This window comes from Lithobates pipiens, unplaced genomic scaffold, assembly GCF_037356315.1.
Source record: "Lithobates pipiens isolate NorthernLeopardFrog02 unplaced genomic scaffold, aLitPip1_a1.2 Scaffold_18, whole genome shotgun sequence".
Classification (NCBI taxonomy): Eukaryota; Metazoa; Chordata; class Amphibia; order Anura; family Ranidae; genus Lithobates; species Lithobates pipiens.
The window spans coordinates 594,795,456-594,813,557 of record NW_027507758.1 but is presented as its reverse complement, the minus strand read 5'-3'; the positions used below and the strand labels follow the sequence as shown (position 1 = coordinate 594,813,557).

General features: G+C 45.2%; 1 protein-coding gene across 4 annotated transcripts in view; it reads right to left on the bottom strand.

Moving 5' to 3' along the window:
• LOC143989168 (zinc finger protein 783-like) overlaps positions 1 to 18,102 on the bottom strand; it is a 43,258-nt gene that overhangs the window by 8,389 nt on the left and 16,767 nt on the right. Inside the window, exon 6 of one of the 4 annotated variants that reach the window (XM_077489201.1) lies at positions 3,679 to 4,723. The exons of the other annotated variants lie outside the window; for them this stretch is intronic. Coding sequence (XP_077345327.1) covers positions 4,167 to 4,723 — 557 coding nt within the window. The 3' untranslated portion in view covers positions 3,679 to 4,166. Of the gene's footprint in view, positions 1 to 3,678; positions 4,724 to 18,102 lie in introns of those variants that run through there. 4 annotated transcript variants of the gene reach the window in all.

Below are 18,102 nucleotides of genomic sequence, written 5' to 3'. Positions count from 1 at the left end.
GGCTAAGAATATGCATGCATTATACATACTAGGGGGAGTACAACTGGGGGAATCCATAGTGGAGAAGGATCTGGGGGTTTTGGTAGATCATAAGCTCAATAATAGCATGCAATGCTAAGCTGCGGTTTCCAAAGCGAGCCTTTGGGCACCAGTTCTCAAAAAGGATATCGGGGAACTGGAGAAAGTGCAGAGAAGGGCAACCAAACTGATAAGAGGCATGGAGGAACTCAGCTATGAGGAAAGATTAGAGGAACTGAATTTATTCTCTCTTGATAAGAGGAGATTAACCACTTAAGCCCCGGACCAATTTGCAGCCAAAGGACCAGGCCCCTTTTTGCGATTCGGCACTGCGTCGCTTTAACTAACAATTGCGCGGTCGTGCGACGTGGCTCCCAAACAAAATTGGCGCCCTTTTTTTCTCCACAAATAGAGCTCTCTTTTGGTGGTATTTGATGACCCCTGCTGTTTTTTATTTTTTTGTGCTATAAACAAAAATAGAGCAACAATTTTGAAAACTTTACTTTTGCTATAATAAACATGCCCAAAAAATATATAAAAAAAAGTTTTTTCCTCAGTTTAGGCTGATACGTATTCTTCTACATATTTTTGGTAAAAAATAAATCGCAATTAGCAATTGATTGGTTTGCACAAAAGTTATAGCGTTTACAAAATAGGGGATAGTTTTATGGCATTTTTATAATTTTTTATTATAATTTTTTTTACTAGTAATGGCGGTGATCAGCGATTTTTATTGTGACTGCTACATTATGGTGGACACATCGGATATTTTTGGGACCATTGTCATTTATACAGCAATCAGTTCTATTTAAATGCAGTGATTCCTGTGTAAATGACACTGGCAGTGAAGGAGTTAACCACTAGGGGGCAGTGTAGGTGTTATGTATGAAATTATGAGTTTTTTTTATTGTAAGGGGGGCGTGGCCTGGCATGTGACGTCACTGATCGTCTTTCCCTATAAAAAGGAAGAGACGATCGGTGACAGCTACACAGGGAAGCACGGGGAGAGGTTTGTTAACACAGACTTCCTCCTCGTTCTTCAGCTGTGACCCGATCGCGGGACACCGGCGGCGATCGGGTCCGCTGGTCCCGCGGCCAGTCACGGAGCTCGCCGCTGGCGGCAAGCTCGCGACCCACGGCTGGGCACTTAAAGAGCAACGTACAGGTACGTGCTTGTGCCCAGCCATGCCATTCTGCCGACGTATATGTGCAGGAGGTGGTCCTTAAGCGGTTAAGGGGGGATATGATCAACATGTACAAATATATACGGGGTCCATATAATGAACTTGGTGTTGAGTTATTCACTTTACAGTCAACAAAGAGGACAAGGGGGCAACCTTTACATCTAGAGGAAGAGATTTCATCTCCAAATATGGAAAGGTTTCTTCACAGTAAGAGCTGTGAAAATGTGGAATAGACTCCCTGCAGAGGTGGTTCTGGCCAGCCTAGTAGATTGCTTTAAAGTGGTTGTAAACCCACAATAAAAAAAAAAAAAACCTGCAAGACAAAGGCATAATCCTCAATATCAGCATGTTTTCTCATTTACAAAAAAAAAAAAAAAAATTATAATCTTAGGGTGTGTACTTTACAAAATAAAAGGTTATTCTGGGACTGCCCGTTTGGTCCTGGCATTTTTTTAAAATTTACTCTGTAGGTTTTATAAACAAAAGTTTTTTCCTTTTATACACGGTCACCAAAAGTATTGAGACGCCTACCTTTACACACACACATAACCTTTAACGGCATCCCAGTCTTAGTCCGTAGGGTTCCATATTGAGTTGGCCCACCCTTTGCAGCTATAACAGCTTCAACTCTTCTGGGAAGGCCGTCCACAAGGTTTAGGAGCGTGTCTATGGGAATGTTTGACCGTTCTTCCAGAAACGCATTTGTGAGGTCAGGCACTGATGTTGGATGGGAAGGCCTGGCTCACAGTCTGCGCTCTAATTCATCCCAAAGGTGTTTTACAAGCCAAAAACAGCAGCTGTAAAAACGTTCAGTGTGCATGAGGCCTAAGCCCCTGTACACACGGTCGGAGATTTCGACAACCAAATCCGTCGGATTTTGTCCATCGGATTGTGTACGAAACTGTTGCATACACACGGTCGGACAAAGTTGTCGAAAAATCCGATCTTTCAGAACGTGATGACGTAATTTCGTTATGATGGGACTACATTCAGGCTAGTAGCCAATAGCTTTGATGTAGGAATTTGATCTGAGCAGGTGTGGCACTTTGTCCGATCAAAATTCTCTACACATGATCGGAGTATGTCTGATCGGCCCAGTTGGTCAGGAAATATTTCCAACAAGTTGGAAAATTGGGTCCGACGGAATCAGTCCGATGCATACCACACACACAGTCGGATTATCCGACAACACGGTCCGATAGGACACATTCTGACAGATTCTCCGACTGTGTGTACAAGGGCTAATAGTTTTGCACAGAGCAGCAGTGATCATCCTATTTTGGGGTCCCCTGCCAGCAGTTTGGGCTTCACACCCCCCCCCCCCCAGCAAGACTTTGCTATGGGGGCACTCGTGCATGCTTGCTCCTGAGCCCTGCTATGTGTCCCCATAAGACACGCATAACGGGGCTCGACCCCACCCCTCCGTTCCTGGCTCCAATTGACAGCAGCAGTAGCCAATGTCTCCCCGCTGCTGTATCTGAGCCAATGAGGAGCAAGAGAGCAGAGACAGCCTCAGCTTTCCTGCACATCGATGAATGGAGTTTGTGCTCAGGTATGTATTTGGGGGTGCTGCAGGGGAAGGTGTTTACCTTACTGCATAGAATGCAAAATACCTTCTGCCTTTAGAACCACTTCAAGCAAATGTGGTTACTGCATAAATGGGGATGTACCTTTAAAAGTCCCATAGGAAATGTTCTTTTGGTGTGTGACTGGACGATGCTGTCTGACATTAAAACACTGGAGGATTGAAGACATCTAGGAGTATTTAGAAAGGACTTTCTCAGAGTGACAGTGTTGGATTAGAGCAGGCGTGCCCAACCTTTTGAAGAGCGAGGGCCACTTAAGTGACTTGGTAACCGGTCGCGGGCCACAATGAGTGGAGCGGGTGGATGGCATGTCCGTGTCCGCTCTGCATTTGCAGAGCGGACATGGACGTAGCCCACGATACTTTTTAGCAGATCGTATTGGAGGTAGAACATAAGTCGGTTTATGTCTGCCACTACTTAGAGGTGAATGGAGGGTCCAATTGGTCGGACTGTTGGACTGACCGTGTGAAAGGGGTCCAAGGCTGCTTTCACACTGATTCGCTGTGGTTTACCCACACCACGTGTGCAACGCAGTGTTCCTTTGGCTTTCCTGCAGTTTGCAAATAGACTTATATTCTGCAGGTTTGGTGCACTTTCAGAAAGCTCACCAAACTTGCAGGTAATAGTAGAAGTCTATGGCTCAGTGCAGGTAACCTGCAGGTAAACTGCTCTGCACCTGCGGATCAGTTTGAAAGCAGCCCAGTAACCACTGCAGAAAAAATATGCCCATATACACTGTGATTTAAGTAATAAACTGAGCTTTAATAATGGTCTTCTTTCTATTCTATCCCAGAGCAGGAGGTCGCGGGCCACATCAGAGGGCTCCGCGGGCCACTGGTTGGGCACCCCTGGATTAGAGGCAAGAATTGCAGCAAAAAAAATAAATCAAGTACTGGGCTGCATTATTTATTATTATAGTTATTATAAAGATAAAATATCTGCTTTAGGCTAAAATTAGAACTATATGTTCATGGAAACACAAAGACAAGACCTGGATGTTTCCCCTGTGCACAGTCTCTTCCAAGGTCTCCTTCAATTCATACCACTAAATCAAGGCAAGAAACCATAAAACCAGTACAAATAACATAACACAGATCGGTGCTTTGAACAACTCTAACAAAATCTTTAACAACCATCGTCATTAACCATTACCAGGGTATGAAATTCTGACCAATAAAGGCAATACTTTGTGACGTAGATTGATACCAAGGTAATGCAGTTCTTGAAGGCCATACCAAGTCTACGGACAGGAGTCCAAATCTGCAGAGCCTTCCAATGCCAGCATAAAGAAGACGACTCTAAACTAGGAAAAAAAAATCCCGAAAAAAATATATACAAGTCCTCCTTCTGCAAGGTCTCCAGAACGGGGGGCTCGTCGCTATCTGTCTGTGGTACTGAAGCTGGCCAGCCACTCATCCATCCGACAATCCCCAAACTCCATCATGGAAGAGGACGAAGAGCTCCGATGAATGTTGTGTGTTTTTTTGAAGCTCTCCAACCAGCCATTGGAAGCTTTGAAGTCCTGGATGCCCATGTCCCGAGCAACCTGCAGTGCTTTATCCTGGATGATCCGGCCGGAGAGCGTGATGCCGGTGCCACGAATGGACAGCAACCAGTCCCACACCGCCGAATTAACCCGATCGTTTGCAGTCCTCCTCTGCCTTCTGATGCGATCTCCACTCACGTTGTTCTGCAGAGCTTCTAGTAGTTCCTCTCGACGTTTTATAATCTGAACGATCTGAGCACGGCTGACTCCGAACTGGGTAGCCAGGGATCCCACTGACTCCTTGTTTTCAAAGGCACACAGCACCAGGATCTTTTCCCTCAGCTTTAGCCCGTTGCGTTTGTGCACGGCCGGCTTGTCGCGGGAAGGCTTGGGTAGGCTTCCAGCCTTTGTCCAATGCGTCCCTTCAGTTTGGATGTGCTGGCTCAGTGCTGAAAGGGACAGGAAGGAACCAGGTTACAGGTTTGTGTGCCGAAGGTGAGCCAAAGCTGTATCCATTCCAAAAGGTGGAGACTAGCTCCAACTCAACAACTCTACATCACCACAACTCAACATCACCCTGACCGATGGTCATCAATTCCAGGCACAAGATTCATTGTTTCCTCTACGTCAATAACTGTTAAATAGTTTATTCTTTTTAATTAAAGTTTGATAGTGGACTACTCACACCCAAAAACCTCAGAAGCACGGACAAGTATACAGAATAATGTTCCTTGAATGCGACGATGGAATTCCCAATCGAGTGTTCCGCTTGGCGTGTGAAGTTTTCCTTAACCACTTCAATACAGGGCACTTAAACACCTTCCTGTCCAGACCAATTTTGAGCTTTCAGCGCTGTCGCACTTTGAATGACAATTGCGCGGTCATGCTACACTGTACCCAAATGAAATTTTTATCATTTTTTTCCCACAAATAGAGCTTTCTTTTGGTGGTATTTGATCACCTCTGCGGTTTTTATTTTTTGCGCTACAAATAAAAAAATACCGAAAATTTTGAAAAAAAAAATGTTTTTTTTTGTTTCAGTTTCAAAGCGTTGTAAATAAGTACGTTTTCTCCTTCACTGATGGGCACTGATGGGGCTACACTGATGGGCACTGATAAGGTGGCATTGATGGGCACCAATGAAGTGGCACTGATAGGCGACACGGATGGGCGACACGGATGGGCGACACAGATGGACACTGATAGCTGGCACGGATGGGCGGCACGGATGGGCATGGATAGGCGGCACAGGTGGGCATGGATAGGCGGCACAGGTGGGCATAGATAGGCGGCACAGGTGGGCATAGATAGGCGGCACAGGTGGGCATAGATAGGCGGCACAGGTGGGCACTCATAGGCGGCACAGGTGGGCACTCATAGGCGGCACAGGTGGGCACTCATAGGCGGCACAGGTGGGCACTCATAGGCGGCACAGGTGGGCACTCATAGGCGGCACAGGTGGGCACTCATAGGCGGCATCGGTGTTATAGTAATGGATGCCAATCAGTGCCAATCAGTGATGCCCATTGTGGGCACTGATTGGCATCCATTATGGGCACTGATTGGCACTCATTGTGCTGACTGGCATCCCTGGTGGTCTAGGGAGGATTATGGATTTTATTACCTTTTCCCTGGTGGTCTAGTGGTGTCCCTGGTGGTCCAGTGTGGGCATCCTCGGGGGGGCTGTGCTGATAATCGATCAGCACAGACCCCCCCTGTCAGAGGAGCAGCCGATCGGCTCTCCTCTACTCGCGTCTGACAGACGCGAGTGAGGGAAAGCCGATCACCGGCTCTTCCCATTTACACTGTGATCAGCCGTGATTGGACGCGGCTGATCACATGGTAAAGAGTCTCCGTCGGAGACTCTTTACCGAGATCGTAGTTGTAGGGTGTCAGACTGACACCCCGCAACAACGATCGCCGCGATGCGCGCCCCCGGGGGCGCGCAGCGGCTCATAATCCTAATCACGTCATATGACGTCCGGTTAGGATTATGAAACCACTTTGCCGCCGTCAATTCCCTATAGGGCGGGCGGCAAGTGGTTAAACAAAACTTTACCCATAACAACTTGATAATAAAAAATGTTCTTTTAGCAAGGAACATACATTCCACATTAATAATTATGCTACCAAACGTATTGTGTGCTGTAAATTGCCTCCAACATTGCTTCTGTCTCTTCTTGCCAGAGACTGCCATTTTGCTGAAGCCCAGAGCCCGAGTAGCAGTAAATCTTTAGGCGATCAACAGATTGGCCTCTACAAATGCAGCACAGTGCCTAAAAATAGAGAGCAACTGAGCATGTGCAGTGCAAAAGGGGACAGCCTGAAGTGATATAAGCAGGATTTAATTTTCTGACTACAGTTCTACTTTAACCATTTCAGCCCCGGAGGATTTGTCTGCCAAAGGACCGGGCCACTTTTTTGCGATTCGGCACTGCGTCGCTTTAACTGACAATTGTGCGGTCGTGCGATGTGGCTCCCCACAAATAGAGCTTTCTTTTGGTGGCATTTGATCACCTCCGCGGTTTTTATTTTTTGCGCTATAAACAAAAAAAAAAGTGACTATTTTGAAAAAAAAAAGCAATATTTTTTACTTTTTGCTATAATAAATATCCCCCAAAAAAATATAAAAAAAAAACCCAGTTTTAGTCCTCAGTTTAGGCCGATACTTATTCTTCTACATATTTTTGGTAAAAAAAATAAAATAAATTAAATTAGTTTAAATTAATTCAATTAAAATAAGCATTTGATTGGTTTTGCGCAAAAGTTATAGCATCTACAAAATAGGGGGTAGTTTTATTATTATTTTTTATTTTTTTACTAGTTATGGCGGTGATCTGCATTTTTATCGTGACTGCAACATTATGGTGGACACTTTTGACGCTATTTTGGGACCATTCACATTTATAAGGCGATCAGTGCTATAAAAATGCACCGATTACTGTATAAATGTGACTGGCAGTGACGGCGTTAACCACTAGGGGGCTAGGAAGGGGTTAAGTGTGTCCTAGAGAGTTATTCTAACTGTGTGGGGGGCGGGGCTTACTGTGACACGACACTGATCACTGCTCCTGATGAGAGGTGTCCTGTCACTAGGCAGAACAGGGAGATGCCTTGTTTACAAAAGACATCCCCCCCATTCTGCAGTTCCGTGACCCGAACGCGGGACACCGGCGGACAGAGACCATGGCGGGCGTGCCCGCTAGGCAGCAGATTAAACGCAACGTATATATACACACGTTGCTTTGCCTGCCCGTGCCATTCTGCCAATGTATAAGTGCGTGAGGCAGTCGGCAAGTGGTTAAGCAGCTCTTTGGAGAACAGAGGCCATGGCTCAGCTCTCAACTCAATATGGAGAAAGTACCAGACCAGGGTTAGCTCCCATTTACCAAAAAATTGCCTATGCAGGTAAGGGGTGTCTGAAGTTAAAGAGGAGCTCCAGTCCTCTCAAAAAAACTAAAAAAGTCGACAGCTACAAATACTGTACCTGCTGACCTTTAATATAAAGACACTTACCTGCCCCTGGATACAGCACTGTCATCCGAGATGATTCTTCAAAATCGACTTTTGGTCCAGGCGCCAATATTTTGACGAAGGGAAACCGGCAGTGAAGCCTTGTGAGACTTCACAGCCGGTTTCCCACTGCGCATGCTTGAGTCACGCATTTGTGAATGGTCCTGCAGTCTTTTGGGACCTGTGATGCATCACAGAACGCTGCGGAGAAAGGGGGGGGTGAACTTCCGCTCGGAGCGCCTCGGCGATCCACCCAGGGGTGGGAAAGCGGGTACCTGTCAAAATCAGGTACCCGCTCCAACACTCCCCAAAAAAAAGTGCCAAATGTAAAGGAGTAGGGGAAAGGAGAAGGAAGACTGGAACTTTTGGGTGAAGTTCTGCTTATTAAAAAACTTGAAATTGAAACGTGAAATTTTGAATAAAATAGAAAATTACTATTGCTCCACATGTAGGACACAGTGCATCCGGAAAGTATTCACAGCGCCTTCACTTATTCCACATTTTGTTATGTTACAGCCTAAAGCGCCATATATTTTTTTTAGTAAATCTGAAGGAAAAAAATGTGTAATATGAGGACAAACCTTAGGAGCTTCAATGTGTATGCAATCAGGCAGGCCCTTGCACTACATGGTTTTGGTAACTCTGAAGACAAAAAGCAGCAGAAAATCAGTGTGTATGGGGCTTTATTCCAAAAATAGATTAAATTCCCCTTTTCCCCCTCAAAATTCTACAAACAATACCCCATAATGACAACATGAAAGAACTTTGTTTGAAATCTTTGCACATAAGTATTCACAGCCTTTGCTCAATACTTTGTTGAAGCACCTTTGGCACCAATTACAGCGTCAAGTCTTTTTGGGTATGGTGCTACAAGCTTGGCAGTTACTCCCATTCTTCTTTGTAGCAACAGAAGATTCGCCCTAATGGGACTTTAAATGAGGTGGGCACCATTTGGCCAAAAAGCATCACACCAGAAATTGAAGTATAATGTATATGTGTTTATTCAGGTAAAAGTCATGCATATATTGGTATCATCAGCAATGGCCACTTTTTAAACAACATACATGTAAAATGGACAATGGTACACAAATGGATGATCAGCACTTTTACCTGAATAAACGCATATATTTTATACTTCAATTACTGGTATGATGCTTTTTGGCCAAATGGTGCCCACCTCATTTAAAGTCCCATTAGGGCGATTCTTTTGTTGCATATTTCAAGGATGGGGGTGGGTTACCGGTGACACCAGACCGCTCCTTTTTATTTTTTCAATTCTTCTTTGCAGGACCTCTTGGGCTCAGATTGGATGGAGTGTGTCGGTGCACAGCCATTTTCAGATCTCTCCAGAGATATTCAATCGGGTTCAAGTCTGGGCTACTCAAGGACATTCACAGAATTGTCCTGTAGCCACTCCTTTGTCATCTTGGCTGTTTGCTTAGTGCCTTGTCCAGTTGAAAGATGAATGTTCCCCCCAGTCTGAGGTCCAGAGTGCTCTGGAGCAGGTTTTAATCAAGGATGTCTCTATACATTGCTGCATTCATCTTTCCCTTAATCCTAGTCTTTCAGTAACTGCCCCTGAAATACATCCCCACCGCATGATGCTACCACCACGCTTCTCTTTAGTATGGTAGTGGCCAGGTGAGAAGCGGTGCCTGGTTTCCTCCAGACATGACGCTTGTCATTCAGGCCAAAGAGTTGTTTCTTTAGAACAGAGAATTTTATCATGGTCTAAGAGTCCTTCAGGTGCCTTTTGGCAAACTCCAAGTGGAAGGCTGTCATGTGCCTTTTAATGAGGAGTGGCTTCCGTCTGGCCACTCTACCATCCAGGCCTGATTAGTGGAGCGCTGCAGAGATGGTTGTTCTTCTGGAAGGTTCTCCTCTCTCCACAGAGAAGCACTGAAGCACTGTAAGAGTGACTGGTTCTTGGCCACCTCCCTGACGAAGACCCTTTTCCCCCAATCGCTCAGTTTGGCCAGGCGGCCCGCTCTAGGAGACCTGGCGGTTCCAAATGTCTTCCATTTACGGATGATGGAGGCCACAATGGGACCTTCAATGCTGCAGAAATGTTTCTGTAACCTTCCCCAAATCTGTGTTTCAATACAATCCGGTCTCGGAGGTCTACAGACAATTCCTTGGACTTCATGGATTGGTTTGTGTTCTGTAATGGCCCGTACTCACGATCCGCAAATCGGACGACAGATCGTCCGACTTTTTTCGCTTAATAGTCCCAATTAGAAATTGAATAGGTTACTAAAGCCATGAAAATTCTCATACGACAGAAAAAAAAAAAAAAAATCGGAAGCGATGTCACGTGTTGTAATGTATTTGTATTGTATTTTCAGACGATAACTATACTGACTAAAACAAAAATCGTATAATCTGGTATCCTACGGGGAAAATTTTCGTGCTTGTTTGATCGAACAATATCAGATGAATTTTTGTGATTGGCTCTCGAAGGCTCTGTACTAATGATCCGATTATCATACGATTCTTCCTCGGACGACAGTTTTCATACGATATTCGTATTGTGTGTACGGGCCATAATACAGGCCCCTTTCACACGGGATGGATCCGTAATGATCCGCTTGCTCAGCGGGGATCGCTCGGTTTATCCCCGCTGAGCCGGTGGATGACAGGGTGGTCCCAGTAGACTGTGCAGGGACCAACCTGTCAGATCTCCGCTCTCCTCTATGGGGGATCGGGTGAACACGGACCGTCTGTACGTGTTCATCTGATCCGCTCTGCAGACGGATAGAATTTTTTTCTCCTCCGTCTGCAAAATCGGACCATAGTGGAGACAGACGATATCGGATGTCAGAGGATGTTCATCCGCAGATCCCATAGGGATGCATGTATGTCCGTATTTAATCTGAAAGGGGCCCAACTGTGGGACCTAGTATAGACAGGTTTGTGCCTTTCCAAATCATGTCCAATCAACTGAATTTACCACAGATGGGCTTCAATCAAGTTGTAGAAACATCTCAAGGATGATCAGTGGAAAGAGGAGGCACCTGAGCTAAATTTTGAGTGTTGTGGCAAAGGCTGTGAATACTTATGTACATGGGATTTTTTCATTTTTTATTTTTAATACATTTACAAAGATTTCAAATAAAATTCTTTCATGTTGTCATTACGGGGTATTGTTTTCTAGAATTTTGGAGGAAAATATTGAATTTAATCCATTTTGGAATAAGGCTGTAACATAACAAAATGTGGAAAAAGTGAAGCGCTGTGAATACTTTCTGGATGTACTGCATCTACTTCCCAAAGCCTTGCCAGCAAAACTCCCAGATATGGTGTTCTCCCATCCTACCTTGCTGCTAGAACATTGCAAAGATGCTCCCATCCTACCTTACTTGCCTCATCATCATAGTAATAATAATAAACTTTATTTTATATAGCGCCTTTAAAAGGTGGCTTTTGAAAGCGCTGTACAAGAAATACACAGGATAACATAGGGGAAAAACTGACAATTAAGTGAAAGCTTGTCTAAAGAAAACGTTTTTTGCATTTGATTTTTATGAGTATAGAGAAGGTGACTCTCTGACGTTCTTAGGAAAAGAAGTCCAGAGCTTTGGAGCATAGCATGAGAAGACTCTGTCTCTCATTGAGTGCAGGCGAGTGGGGGGGGGGGACACACAGTAAACCAGAATTTGAGGAGCGGGTGTTTTGGGGGGGGTTAGGTTGTAAAAGTTCAGAGATAATGGGGTGCACTGCCAAGCCATGTAGCCTTGTAGGTGAGCAAGAGGATCTTAAATGTTTATGTGAAACCTGACAGGTAGCCAGTGCAAGGACTCCAAGATAGAGGTAATATGATCACTTGTACCAGACCTATGTCAGAACTCAACATACTGAAAATCGATTTAGGATGGGTTCACAATTGTGTGATGTGGGAACCCTGCGAATCCAGTGAGGGTTCTCGCATCGCACCTGACTCGCACGGCAGTTCACACTGCCGTATGCGAACTGCTGGGGAGCGTCATACAATATTAACCACACCCCGATTTCAACGCGAATATCGCACTGCAAAATAATAGTTCGGACATGAATTGGCGATTCTGGTGCGGACCAAAAAAGGGTCACTCCCTCACAGGTATAGGCTTATTTCATTAAATGAGTAGTTTCATTTCACATGGTTTTATTTCCATACTCTTGCAGAGCAGCGTGGACTGTTAAACATACACTAGATTCACATAGTCATGACATGATCGCCTGGTCTTCACCTGTTTGCTGTATCTGGTTTGGATGGGACTCCTCACCTCACCCCCGGGGGAGATGATCATCCTCGTCTTCCCTTGGATCCAAGGTTGGGCACCACCTTTGGGCCGTATTGTAAATATTGAGAGATTGTTCCCCATTTAAAGGATATCCTCTATTTATAGAGAATATTGCTTTAATTTCAGAGCCTTTTACTCCTGACGATTGGCATGAGCCATGAAACGTGCGTCGAGTTGCATCGAGCTGATGTCTAGGCAAGTTTGGCTGACCATGAGCAACGGATTATATTCATTTAATTTTTATGAATGGATGAGTGTTTTTATGTAACTGTAATGCTGATTATGTTTTACCTTATTCTGTATACCAATTATATATTCTTACAAGTGTATCATAGCATAGTGTGTCCCATATTTACAGATTGACATTCTCTATAACGTGACTTGTTATTAATAAATAATTATACAAATGATTTGAATAGGGTATCCATTCAGTGACCTGCCTCACTCAAAGTCCCATTTCTTTCATTTTTCTGCCATTAAAAATACATGCCTATACTGTTTAAAATGGAGCAATATATCCTGCTTTGCACATCCTCAGTTGCTCTCTATTTTTTGCCACCTGGCGAAAAATATAGAGGTGGATCTGCTGACAGCCTGAAGATTTACTATCGGTCAGGGGCTCTGGGCTTCAGCAAAATGGCAACCCCCAGGAAGAAGAAACAGGAGCAATGCTGAAGGCAATTTACAGCACACACTAATTTTGGTAGCATAATTATTAATGCATGTTCCTTGCTAAAGAACATACATTTTTATAAAGTTGGCATGGCTAAAGTTCAGTTTTAAAGGCCAGGACCTTAATCAAAGCAACTGTTAGGGTCTTGTTCAAGTAGCAAATAGCCAGGTTGAAGGCCAGCAGAGTCAATTTTTTTGTAGAACTCCTCCTCTAATGCAGCGTACACACGACCGAATTGTCCGGCGGACTTAGTCCAGCAAACAATCCGCCGGACTTTCTAACGAACGGACTTGGCCACACACGGAAAGTCCGTCAATTTCTAACGCAATGACGTACAGCACGTACGACGGGACTAGAAAGAGGAAGTTCAATAGCCAGTAGCCAATAGCTTCCTTCTCGTACTTGCTTCTGAGTATGCGTCATTCTTAGTCCGCCGGACTAGCACACTGACGAACGGATTGTCCGCTGAAAGCCAAGTCCGGCGGACAAATTTTGAGTCAAAATTACTTTCCAAGTCCGCCGGACTTTACGATGAAAAAGTCAGCTGGAGCCCACACACTATCGAATTGTTCGCCGGACAATTTGGTCGCGTGTACGCGGCATAAGGGGCACTCTCCTTCTCTGGGATCAGCATACATTACTTCCTGCAAGTGAGGGAGTACCAGAAAAGATTTGGAATTTTTTGGCAGCCACCAGTACCCAAAACTAGTGGCCATTGAAGAAGAGGATTCTGGAAGTGGTTCTTTCGAGTTAGTGCAAAAAACAAATTTTTTGCTAGGAAATACACTGTGGTCTGCTGAGTCTGGGACAGCCCCAGACCCAGAGATCTCTCCTGTGAGGACTTGTCTATAGAGGATCCCCAATCCTCGACAGCTTCCTTATATTCCTCATCTTGAGGATGTTCCTCTGACCCCTTATCCTACTACAGGGAGACAACGGGCTGCAAAATAACTCTTCCCTTGACACAAAGGAAGAAGACTGTGTCCGAGACAGTGGAAATACAAGAAAAGGGCATATTCAATAGCGAAGTTGAACCTTCGGTTAGCCAGTGCAGGGTGAACTGTACCACTAAAGCAACGATCAATCCCCTGACCAAATGTCCCTGGACACTTGCTGTGTCATGCAGATGCTGTATTCCAACAGTAGAATTGCTAGCCGTTTCTGAGCTGCAGAAGATTTGTAAATGCATGCTGCTAGTCCAAATATAACTGGCAAAATGGCAATTACACATGAATGTTCAATAGAATCACTGTATAGACATAACATGATGGTCTTCCCCTTCGGAACACCACTACTGATGGAAAAAACACAGCCAAATTGGTCCTACTACCAGAAACACCAGAACACCAAGGGAAAAACTGCCGCATGTGACATATAGCCCAGAATCACTCATCTGGCCATGTAGCAGGGCCAGCAGACCCAATCTTCACCCATCACGGTACATGGGCATTCAGGGACTCGACTCCCCTCTCTGAGGTATTGCTACTCCAAAAGACATGCAGGTAGGTTAATTGGCTTCTGTCCAAAATTGGCCCTAGTATATGAATGGGGACCTTGGATTGTGGGCTCCTTAAGGGTAGGGACTGGTGTGAGTGTGCAATGTACAGGGATAGGGACCATTGTAGACACTCAGGTTGAATTGGATGGACTGGTGTCTTTATTCAAACTATGTAACTGTACCCTGAACCTGTAAAACACCATGCCAGCATGTCCCTCCTGTACACAGTACACTGGAGATAGCTGTCTACAGAATCCGATTTTGTCCGAAACTGGTGTTGCATACACACGGTCGGACAAAGTTGTCGCAAAATCTGAGTGTTCAGAACATTTACCCGAATGTGGTGGTAGAACTCAAGTAGCCATAACTATGAAATCCTCTGTGATGCATGAAGTATCAAAGAGTTTCAGAAGCCCATGGGCAAGTCGTACCTCCAGCCCAAAATACCCTTTTTACCAACCTAAAGCCACAGTCACCTGCCATTCCAATCCTATGCCTCCTTCCTATTTCCTGTCCAGTACTGTGGTCCCTTTCAGGATTCAGAAGAGAAGGCTGCAGCCTTGACATCAGCACAAAAGGACTGTCAAGGGCCAACTGGCTTTGGTACATATGCAGCGCGGGATTAGCGTCCCACCCCCAAAGATGGCATTGGTGGGGACGACCCAACTTAGGCAAGGATATTTTGCTTCACAGGGTACGAGAAAAAGCTTTCAGTGCAAACCCTCTAAGGGGGTGATCCATCCCCCCAGAGGTGCAGCAACATGCAAGAAAGCAGCTGCTGACATGCATCCAGTACAAAAAAAATAGGCAGGCTTCTCATCAATTTATAACCCCACGTTCGTAGCATAGACCTCTTTTAAATGAATACAAGCAGAATTTAATTAAAGGTTCTCTTTCTAGCTAAGAGAGACAGTGTATTTGTGGTGTTACACTGCTTAACCACTTCAATACTGGGCACCGTCACCCCCTTCCTGCTCAGGCCAATTTCCAGCTTTCAGTGCGGTCATTCAACGTTATTTTTTTGAGACAGATAAAGCTTTCTTTACCACTGGGTTTTATTATTTTTTTGCTAAGTAAACAAAAAAATAAATAAAAAAAAATAAAATAAAATGTTTCTTAGTTTGTTATAAAATTTTGCAAATACCGTATTTATCGGCGTATAACACGCACTTTCCCCCCTTAAAATCGGGGGAAAGTCGTGGGTGCGTGTTATATGCCGATCCCCACTGTCTGTGAGTCTAAAATACCGAGCGCCGCCGAACAAGACAGAGCCCATTGCTCGGCTCCGCTCGTAGTCCGGCCTCCCTGCTGTTTCTGGAGCGAGCGCTGCCGAAAAAGACCGAGCCGACTGTACTGTGTACTCGGCTTGGCTTGCAGTCCCGCCCATACTGGGCGGGACTGCGAGAGGAGCCCAGCCGAATACACAGTACAGATGGCTCGGTCTTTTTCGGCAGCGCTCGCTAGAGAAACAGCAGGGAGGCGGGACTACGAGCGGAGCCGAGCAAGTCGGCTCTGTCTTGTTCGGCGCGCTTGGTCTGTCTCGGCGGCGGGAAATTTAAACATGGGCAAGGCTGCAAACGGCGCTGGCCAAGCTGCAAATGACACTGCAAAGCTGCAAATGATGCTGGGCCAGCTGCAAATGACACTGATCATTCTGCAATGATGGACAAGGCTGCAGATGCACACTGATAAGGCTGCATTGACGGGCATTTAAATGTACGTTTTTTTTTTCCTTAAACTTCCCTCCTAAAACTTTTTTCCTTAAAATGCCCTCCTATACTTGGGGTGCGTGTTATACCCCGATAAATAGGGTAAGTCATTTTTCTTCTTCGTTGATGTGTGCAGCTGAGGCTGCACTGATGGTCACTGATGAGCGCTAATGAGGCTGCACTGATGATCAGCGCAAGCAATGTATTCCCTGTGCCCTGTCAGATCAGTTCTCCTTTCCTCACACGCTGTCTATTTGAGCAAAGGAGAGCCAATAAGTAGCAAGCCTGTTAACATGAGACCAGCTGTGATTGGACACAGCCGATCACATGGTAAAGGGGCACTGTGATTTGCTCTTTACCCTGATGCGTGTTCAGCTGTGTCCAAAGCACATCGAGCATGCCCGATGTGCGCACAAGGGAGGACGTCCTCCCAGAAGTGGAGACCCACGCTGTAGCTGTCTTTCAGTGGGAAACTTTTAATAGAAAGCATTTGTCATGACTTAATATCAGAATATATACTAGCATTCAGTTAGCATTATGCAGTCATAAGATGCTATGACTAAGGCCCCTGTAGGTCAGAAACATGTCGGCGATTGCTGTTTTATGGACTTTGCATTTGAAATTAAAGTGACAAAGGTTTTTATGAGTGCTGCCATTTTATTACATATGTTGTGTATCCAGAAGAGGAGAGTTGAGGCTTTGCACCATGGTGGTTCAGCGCTGGGTTAAATGAGGTCCCAAGTCTTCAGCAACGCTTACCCCAAAATTGCAGGTGGTGCAATGCTCTCCCTATGCCCTTCACATGAAAAGAACTCTAAGGACAGCACAGGCCCCACAGCCTCAACCAATCAGCAGGTGGAGCAAGGAGCAGGGGAGTGGCTTGCCATTGAGGCTATCAGCTTCAATGGACGTAAGGGGACTTGCCCATGTAGCCAGATAGGATTGCGCGTGCAACGGTGACTCCGTGGGTCTCTGTAAGGGAATGGAGTCACCCGAAGAAAGGAACCAGAGAGGGAAGAATTTCCAAAAGAGGATTTGAAAGCAGACACAACATTAAAAGAAGAATGAACATACAAACAAGGTAAGTGCTAACATCTACATCACTGCTCCTGATCTTTGTGCAAAGTCATATACACCAATCATCCATAGCATTATGACCATTGACAGGTGAAGTGAATAACATTGATTATCTTATTACAATGACATCTGAAAGTGGGTGGGATATATTAGGCAGCAAGTGAACGTGCAAGTTAATGTGTTGTCCCTGAAGTTGATTTGTAGGGCAAGCAAAAGGATTTGAGGGATCTTGGCAAGGGCCAAATTATAATGGCAGGATGACTGGGTCAGAGCAACTCCAAAATTGCCATTTTTGTAGGATTTTCCCAGTCTGCAGTGGTCGGGACTGACCAATAGTGGTCCAAGGAAAGAGAACCAGCAAACTGGAGACAGGGTCATGGGCGGCCAAGGCCCACTTATGATTGTGGGGAGCGAAGACTAGCCCATGTAATTCCATCTAATAGACAAGCTACTGTAGTTCAAAATGCTGAAAAGGGTAATGCTAGATAGAAAGATGTTTGAACACACAGTACATCACAGTTTGTTGTGTACGGGGCTGCGTAGCCCTAGACCGGTCATAGTGCCCATGCTGACCCATGTCCACAGCCAAAAGCACCTACAATGGGCACGTGAGCATCAGAACTGGATCACAGAGCAACGGAAGAATATGGCCTGGTCTGATGAATTCAAGAACAGTCAGAACAACACTGCAATAAATTTGAGGCATTGACTTGGCCTCCGAATTCTGCATATCTCAATTCAACTGAGCGTCTCTGGGATGTGCTGGAAAAACAAGTCAGATCCATGAAGGTCCACCTCACAACTTACGGGATCTGCTACTGAAGGCTTGGTGCCGGATACCACAGCATAACCTCCGAGGTCTAGTGGAATCCATGCCTAGACGGATTATGGCAGGCGAGTCATAATGTTATGGCTGATCAGAGTATGTCTCCAATAGATAGTTCAGAGCTGGGGGCCACACTTATCCGGGGTGCTTTGATGTAGCAGTGTGGCTTCCATATATATTTGCAAATGTAAGCAACTAAAACCCAAGTAGTTAAATGGATTTTTTTCTCTGGCCTGAAATATGCATGGTATG